At 51.7% G+C, this 8,328-nt stretch overlaps 1 protein-coding gene across 3 annotated transcripts; it reads right to left on the minus strand.

Annotated features, from left to right (window-relative positions):
- Positions 1-187: 187 nt before the first annotated feature.
- Positions 188-8,317, minus strand: P2RX4 (purinergic receptor P2X 4). 3 transcript variants are annotated; one of them, XM_080559542.1, is made up of 12 exons: positions 7,790-8,312; positions 6,125-6,272; positions 5,061-5,132; positions 4,893-4,965; positions 4,319-4,415; positions 4,024-4,104; positions 3,779-3,920; positions 3,315-3,451; positions 1,881-1,974; positions 1,728-1,793; positions 1,543-1,638; positions 188-830 (listed from the first exon to the last, which is right to left on the minus strand). In XM_080559542.1, the coding sequence occupies exons 1-12, from the start codon at positions 7,918-7,920 to the stop codon at positions 798-800; spliced, it is 1,170 nt and encodes a 389-aa protein (XP_080415668.1). In that variant the 5' UTR covers positions 7,921-8,312; the 3' UTR covers positions 188-797. The 3 variants fall into 3 exon arrangements, with proteins under 3 accessions (XP_080415668.1, XP_080415667.1, XP_080415669.1); XM_080559541.1 differs by lacking the exon at positions 188-830 and having other exon boundaries at positions 1,486-1,638; positions 7,790-8,317; XM_080559543.1 differs by lacking the exons at positions 188-830; positions 1,543-1,638; positions 1,728-1,793 and adding an exon at positions 2,472-2,557 and having other exon boundaries at positions 1,901-1,974; positions 7,790-8,316.
- Between the last annotated feature and the right edge of the window lie 11 nt (positions 8,318-8,328).

An 8,328-nucleotide genomic window follows, 5' to 3' on the forward strand; every position in this document is an offset into this window, starting at 1 on the left:
AAGGAGGAGGTCAGGGTGGATCTCAATGCGAATGATGTGAGGGCTATTCGTGTGCACAGGCTGGAGAGCTGACTCCTGGAAAGACACCATATGAGTTGTTATTCTCAGCTTGGTACTCAGAGCAGCAGCAGGCACATCAAGAATGAAATGAAACAAAACAAAACCCAGCTTCCAGGACTCCAAGAGCGATGATAGAAGCTAACATTTTATTAAAAAAAGAAAGCAAATTTTAGCATAGTGGCATAAAACAGACAAAACAGAAAATAAATCCTGTAACCAGGAAGCCACGTACCATAGCACAACGGAATCAGGCACCGCTTTATCTCAGTTTGTGGCCACTGGAGCTTAGAGACAATTAAATAGAAGGTAGTCTCACCTAAACATCACAATCCCTCATGGTGAGGAAAAGTGATAACTGCTCTCCTAATGTTAAGCAACACATGACAGGAGCCACGGCTGCTGTAAGGAAGAGCCTCTGCTACCACCGAGCTCAGGGAAAGGAGGACTGTTGAAATGACAATGATTATCCCAGGCTTGCCTGGTGCAGAGGTCTGGCACAAAACCACAAGGCTCTGTATGTGCTTAGTGCCGTTAACCTGGAAAGAACAGAGAGATCCAGTTCCCCCCTCTGGGGGTTGGTTCTGGCTAGCAAAAGGTGGCTAGTAGTGAAGAACATCCCTTTCTTAGGTTTGTTCCCTCCTTCCTTCGCAGGAAGAGAGGGCGGGTCTCACAGCAGGGTCAGGGAAACATTCACAGCATCAGTTCACAGCAGCAGCTGGTGCTGCAGCAGCAGGAGATCAGGAGTTGGTTCCATATGTCTCGCAGTCTCCCTGCAAAGATCAGAGATTACGTTTATCTGCCAGAAAACTATTCTTCCGCTTCCTCTCACGCAAAACCCTCTCTGCACAGGCGATCTACTTTCTGCTACTGGACTCAGACTTTACAGTGCCAGTGGCAGCAGGTCTTTTGACTCAGAACTCCTCCTTTTTCTGCACTGCCCACCAAGCACAGGGCTGCAGAGCACAGCTCTGCCCTCAGCACCAGCCAAGCAACCCCACCGGAGGCAAGAGGAGGGCTGAGCCCTACCGGCCAGATGGATCCTTTAGCTCCTGAAGGGGGAGCGGAACTGGCCATCAGCATTCTGGTCTCGGAAAACACCTGCCCAGGGGATGCATCTGCTTGCAGCAGCAGGAGCCTCCAAAGGCTCTGGGGGGATTTGATAGCAGCAGAACTCCTGGCTGCAGCTTGCGGGAGGCAACTGCCAAGGATGGCAACCCAGAAGAGAGATGTGGTGGGAGCACAAGTTCGTGAACATCCACTTCCCTCTCTGAGAGTGGTTGCCCAGAAAACACAACAATATTTTTTTCTAGTGCTTCTCCTCACAACAGCTCTGAAGTAAAAATGAGCTGCTCTGAGGAAGACAAAGTTTCCTCACAGCTGTGGTACAAAGCCTGTGTTTGATGTGGACTTTGTACATCCTGTTTCAGAACGCCTTCGGAATCAGAGGAGGAAGCATCTCACCCTGCCTTCATTGATGCTTACCATTTCATAATCCTCCACATATTTGTATTTCTTCTCCCGATAGTAGTATTTCTTCTTCATGCAGTTTAGGACAACAAGGTCGCACAGCACTGTTGCCTAGTGGAGATGATTGGAAGAATTTAAGGCAACGATCCTCAGAACTCAGCCCTTAACCCAAAATTCAGTCCTACTGCAGTGTCACTTACCACGCCAAACAGCGCTAAGCCAGAGCCAATGTTAATCATTGTAGGAATTACATCAAATTTTCCTGCCTGGAAGACAGTCACAAGGCTGAGTATGTTTTTTCTGCATCTCTGACCGCCCTCACCCCACAACCTCCAGGAATGAAGTTGCCCTACCTTTCCAAACACTATGATATCAAAGCGGATTCCATAGGCTTTGACAAGTGTCCGTGATTCAAGGCCACTACTATCCTTGTAGTATTTTGCAAATCTGGGAAAAAAAAAAAAAAGGTAGGTCAGAGCTTAGCTGGAAATGCCGAGGTTCCTCATGTGATTTTCATGCAGCATCCACGTGTGTTCCCCATCCCGAAAGGATGGGCTAAACATTTGTACTTCCACGGATGAGTTTACATGCAAGCAAGCAGATACAGGAGAAAAGCCAAGAAGAGGCAAGTTTAAGACTGCAGTTAGCAGCAGCCCGGTCAGGAGACTTCTAAAGCATAGGGAAGGGAGGAAGTTAGGTGGGTGGAAGGACAGATGGGGAGAAATTCAGCCACACTTGAGAATCAGCCCCTCACGACAGAGGCAAGCAGGAGGCCGCAGGAGCACAGCAGCCACAAGAGGGCAGGGCCGGGAGCAGGCAGCGAGGGAGGCAGCACAGCACAGCTCAGCTCGGCACACAGAGGCGGTTCCTTGTCCCACACAACGTGACTCGCCCGCAAATGACACGGAACAGGAATATGATCAAATAAGTGAGATTAGACTTACTCCGTCACATGGTTCACTAAGCCAGGAGGAAGCACAGAAGAGGGTAGAAGAGAACAGGAAGGATTGGTAAGGGGAGGCACCATGGTCTGCAATTAGCAAGAGCATCTCAGAGCCTGCACCAGCTGGGCCGCGATACCCTCCAGCCTGTCTGACACCCCAATACCTGCAGGCCTGGCACCTCCCAAACACAGACGTGCTCTGTCTGCACGGCAGCAGCCTCCCGCCACACCATGAAGCAATCCTCCTCCTCGGCTCCTGTTCGAGCGAGGGACTGCAGACCCGAAATCATGGCCCTGGCTGGCAGCAAATTCACACGAGTTCTACCAAAAGCGATTCCCTCTGCTAACTGAGAGCTGGTGAGACCAGAACCAAGCCAAGCCCTGAGCTGTTTCCTCATGAGCAGGACAGCTGCAGGGATCTTGGCAAGGTGACCAATCCACATCACAGCTCTGAGCCTGGGTGCAATCAGCTGCCCAGCTTTGCACTCGAACTGTTTTACTGGTGGTACTGAACCTACCCATACTGACCAGCACGTGTACGTGGTGGTATACACCAGAAGGATGCTCCTGGTGCAGATCTGGCCTTTGACTGACAGAGACACCTTCTAGAGGTTAGTTTTTCCCTCGCCTTGTACAGTGAAGGAGGCCCTTCAGCCTCCCACCCCCGTGCTCCCTGCCCCCTACATTTCACAGCATCAGAGAAAACCTCCAAATAAGTTTTGCAGCATCAGAGAAAGTCCAGGGACTACCTGCAACTGCCAGGGGAGCACAGGCAGCCTGCAACACCGTGCCGATGGCAGACAGAGCCACAGGGACAGCGGGGTCCCTTCCATTGCCACATTACCTGAAGTTGTACCCGGGCGAGACGGTGTGGGCAGTGTCCTTGTTGTCAAGGCGCCGGAAGGAATATTTCGGCACGCAGTGGGAAGCAGCTCTGTCAAGGTTGCAGTCCCATTTGATCTGCAACCCCATGACTCCACCCTGCAGAGCGGAGGAGAGGAGCTGGTGAGCAGTCCAAGAGCCCGGGCAGCCTTGCACAGGGCTCTGGGCTGACCAGGACCCCGATTACTGGCCCGTGTCGCAGTCCCAGTCAGTCCTTCCCACTGCTACAGAAGAACCTTGCACATATTCCCACCCAAGGCAGCCAAGGCCAAATATTGCTAAGTAGAGTTGACTCCACTCCCTCTGGCCAGGGCAGCTCTCCGTTTTGCAGCTAATCCATGTCCCATGGCTCATGCCACCAGGCACGGGGGGACAATTACTTACTGCTCCTATCCTACACACCCGAGAGAAAGGTCTGCCAAATACCTCCACGGCCATCTCCTGGAAGTTCTGCCCTGCAGCTTCAACTATTTTCCCTAGACGAAAGATAGGGCAGAAGGGATCTGTCTGGGAGTCATAGATGCAGTTCTTGAGGTAAGTGGAGTTGATAGTGGGGAGGATATTTCGTCTATAAGGGAACAGAGAGAGAAGATCTGTTGCATCTTCCGCTTCTCCAGCTCCCCTCTACTGTCCGGGAGGCCAGGCAGCGCAATGCCTCACACACTACTTACTTGGTGAAGTTGAATTTGGGATACCAAATATTGTTCTTCACCAGAATGGTGAAGTTCTCAGCTCCTTGCAGGAACGCCGGCCTGCAAAACAATAGAAAAAGTAAATTAAGTTTCATTTATATTTTCACAAACAAGGTCTCTGTCACTGCAGTCACTTTGTCACTTTGGTGATAACCTCTTTAGCTTTTCCCAACAGTAACACATAAGGAAAAACCACTGGTTGTGGCAGAAACCAGCTGTGTACTGCTGGCCTCCTCTCAGGAGGGCCAACGCAGAGTAAGAAGACAGCTCTCACTTGGGTATGTGATAGTCATCCTCCACGGGGCACCATGCAAAGACTTCACAGGTCTTGATGCTGTCGTTGTAATTTACACATTTCCCAGTTTGGATGCCTGGAAAGACATGTGAGTGGAGACACTCCCAAGGAAAAGTAAAGGGGCAGTATCTGCCCTGCGATGTCTCCTCACTCTGTAAGGTGAAAGCAGTCTGCTCAGAAGGGAAGTGCCACTGTCTAACCCCTCGTTATCTTCCATTGCAACTTCTAGCACAATTTCAGAGAAAGAAGCCTTTTCCGAGTCAAATCCTCATCTATGTATGTGAAACTGCTTCACAGACTCAAGGTCTTGAAAAAGACCTCACACTGTTTCACACTCATCAAAGCACACACCCAGCCAGCATCCACCCAACACAGTTAAGCCCATCTGCTCTTCCCTGGAAGAAAAATGTGAGCTTCCTTTTCAGTTCTCTTAGGCAGGAAAGAATGAGAACAAGGAGACTCAAGTGGAATTCTGCTTCCTTCACAGGAGAGTGGGCACAGCGCAGCGATATTACAACAGAGAATGAACGCGCCCTTGCAGCAAGTTTCCTACCATTGCTGTGGGTGCTGACATATCCTGGAACACAGCTGTTGTTCTTGCCGCACTCTGTTTTATCATCTGGAAGCTGGACAGGAACAACAATTAAACAAAACTCCACAAACCCTCCCTCCCCACGCTCCTGACCACACCACGTAGGATTAAAGCAGATCCTGTACCTACCTCTGGACATTGGCCCTGGGTCTGGTTTAGTGTGAATATCACATTGGTCATGACAAACACGCTGTTCTCCTCCTGAGCATGCAAAGCAAGAAGGAAATTTAAGAGCGACAATACTATGCAAAGCATATCCAAGGCGCTGCCCCAAATATCAAAATGTCTTTACTGACAGAGCTGAGATGGTCCCGCAGAGGGGGCTTGCTTTGGACAGTGCAGGTATAGCAATAAAGGAGCAGGATCCCACGAGTATCGCCTGATGCCACTGCCTTTGGGCAGAGGAAGGAATGTGGGACTAGCAACCCTTTCTGTCCTCCCACTTGGCCCCTCCTTTACAATATGAAAACAAATCACAGAGCTATTCTGGGAGTTATAAGGCATGAGCAGAAATAAAAATCCAGCTGCAAGTTAGTTCACAGCTCTCCTTTTTTTTTTCAATATAACTACCGAATATTTTACCAGTCTTGGTTTGTTTCTGCAGTGAACACCACTTCCATTACTTTCAGATCTATATGAGTTGGGATCTGTTGTTTGCTCCTGCTCCATTAATATGCAAATATGATCACTCAGCCAAAAACTGGCTGAATACTCTCACTTTTTTTCTGCACCACAACCGACGCAGACAGAGTGACCCACAACTAGCAGCTTGGCCATGCCTGCCAACCCTGAAGGCCACGTACTGCCCACGCAGCGCAGATTCCTGCAGACATACCGTCAATCAGTAACTACAGCAATACCTCCTGTTCAGTTCCGGATCAGATGAGTGGCAGGCTATTCCTGGGGCTTCTGCCAACAACTTATCTTTGAATTGTTTGCCTTTGAGACTAAGAGGGAGGATGTGGTTATTGCCACAAGTTTTTCCTGAAGTCTGCAAAATTCTCCCTCGTATGCATATACACACACACATACACACTTTTCTTGAAACAAGATTCCTAATCTGCTTTATTTGCTATGTTCTCTTGTATAAAGGCCATGCTGAAGCAAAAGCTGCTCCAGACCTCAGTGGATTTTGGCAGAGCAGCAGCTGTTTCTTAGAAAACCCACCCTCTGCATGTGAAAGTGATTCATACCTGAGGAGGGATGACATAGTCTGCTACATCCCAGATCCTGGCTCCCAAGGAGGATGTGTTTGTCAGCGTTACTCCTTTCACCTTTGTGGTTACAGAACTGACCACAGAGTCTGTTTCCTGGTAGCCCTTCTCCCACACAAAGACCCAGCTGCAAGATAGGGATTGCAAGAAAAAAATAAAAAAAAATCAAACCACATACCACACAACAAAAAAACAGCTAAACCCAGAAATTAGCACAGGCAGTGGGAATTTCACCTTTTTTCATGTGTAACCTGAAAAGGCAGGTCCATATAGTTTCAGAGTGTTTTGCTATAAAGTCACAGGATCAGCAATCTCCCTTCTGATTTTTTTAAGTGGTTTGGCAGTGTCTCATTACTGCATAATTGTATGTACGTCCTCCCACTCCCACAGGTGAAGATCAGTTCACAAGAGGGGAAACATCACAGGGCTCTGGCACGACCTCCACTACAATCGCCACGCAAATGTCACTTCAACTCGGTGCAGTCAGGATGGTCCTTACTGCTGTCTAGGAGGCGGTGGGTCAGGCCCTTCGGTTCTGGTCCACACCATCTATTTTTGGCTTTTTATTTAGGTATTAAATGAGAACAGGCTGAAATTTCCTTTCACCAGCTGTGTGAAGGAATGAGAAAGAGCCAGAGAGTGCGCTGCAGAAACCCCCTGCTAGTGAGAGGAGAGGAGCAAGGATGCAAGGAAGCAACTCTCAGGATGACCAGTTAGTGACTTTTCCCAACTACATGCCTTAAATGATTACAGTTTTCAGGTTTCCACTGGCACTTACTGTAAAAGCTACACACTCACACCCTTTGCTGCCAGTGAAAGAGCCATCTTCTCAAAAAGCATTTCAGGACAACTGCAAATTAGGTTAATTTTTACAGCTTACACATATATTTCATCTATTCTCAGACTGGAGCAATTCAAACTGAGAAACCATTAAACAAAGGGGATGTTGCAGGCACACAAAACACAACCTTTGCTCCCGTGAGCAGGAAGGGCTGCCCCGGTTTTTCCCTGCTCCTAGGGATGGGGCCACACCGCGGGAGTAACTCCTGTCAGTAAAACATCGACCGGCTGCCTCCCCGGTCTCTCTTATGGCAGGCTGTCCGCCACCTGGTTGTCAGGTCTTTCCTCACAACACAACGCTCTTTGCCTCGTAAGAGCTTTTATATGTTATAAAACGCTGTGACCTGGCGACAGGTGGGAAGGAAAGCCACCAACCCTTCTCCAAACTTTCTACGCCATTTACGTCCTTCTGATAAATGATTCGAAGCAGCGAAGACCCGCTTACCGTCACCAACAGGCACACGTCTGACCTATTCCTGGAGCTCACCCCACATTTCTTCCCCCAAAACGCCTCACGGGCTCCCTCTCCTCAGGAACGACCCCAGCCCTCCCCAGCACCCAGGGCTTCGGCCTCCCCTCAGCGCCCCGGGGGTCGCTTCCCGCCCTCCCAGCGCCTCCCTGACAGAACCGGGGGCTCGGGCAGCCGCCGGCTCCTTCCCCTCAACCCCGGGGAGCCCTCCGCCTTTGGGGCAGCCCCAGGCCGGCCCGTCCTGCCCCCTCAGCCCCTCGGGGCTCCCACGAGGAGCCGCCCGCCCTCCTCCCTCACAGCGGCCGCCCCCCAACGCCGAGCCCCCCCCCGCTCACCCGATCACGTAGGCGAGGATGGCGAGCTGCACCCCGCGGTTGATGAGCCCCACTTTGCGGCTGCGGATCAGGACGATGCGGGGGGTGTCGTACTCGAAAAGAAAACTCTGCACGGCCCCGCACGACACCATGGCGGCGGCAGGGAGGGACGGGCGGGCTGGGCTGCCCGCCGCCCTCCGGCCCCACACGCCGGGCAGCGTGAGGCACCGCGGAGCCACAGCGCCCCGAGCAGCCCGGAGAGCGCCGCCGCAGCCCCCGGGGCTCGGAGCGGCTCCCGGAGCTTCCCCAGCTCGTTGCCCGGCCGCCTGCCTCGGGCTGCCTGCCAGCCGCCCCTGCGGCCTCTCCCCGGGCTGTTTTCGGCAGGGCAAAGGGGGTTCCCCGCGGCCCTGAGCCCTGTGGGGCGCCCCGGGATGAGCCGGGGCAAGGCTCAGCCCCCAGCCTTCCCTCAGCTACCCCGGCAGGGCGGTGGGATGGCCTGGGGCCTAAAAATCCGCCTTAAAAGAAGGAACCGGGCCCTTCTGGTCACCACTGGTGGGACC

The sequence above is a fragment of the Anser brachyrhynchus genome, assembly GCF_964034855.1.
Source record: "Anser brachyrhynchus genome assembly, chromosome: 17".
NCBI classification, from domain to species: domain Eukaryota; kingdom Metazoa; phylum Chordata; class Aves; order Anseriformes; family Anatidae; genus Anser; species Anser brachyrhynchus.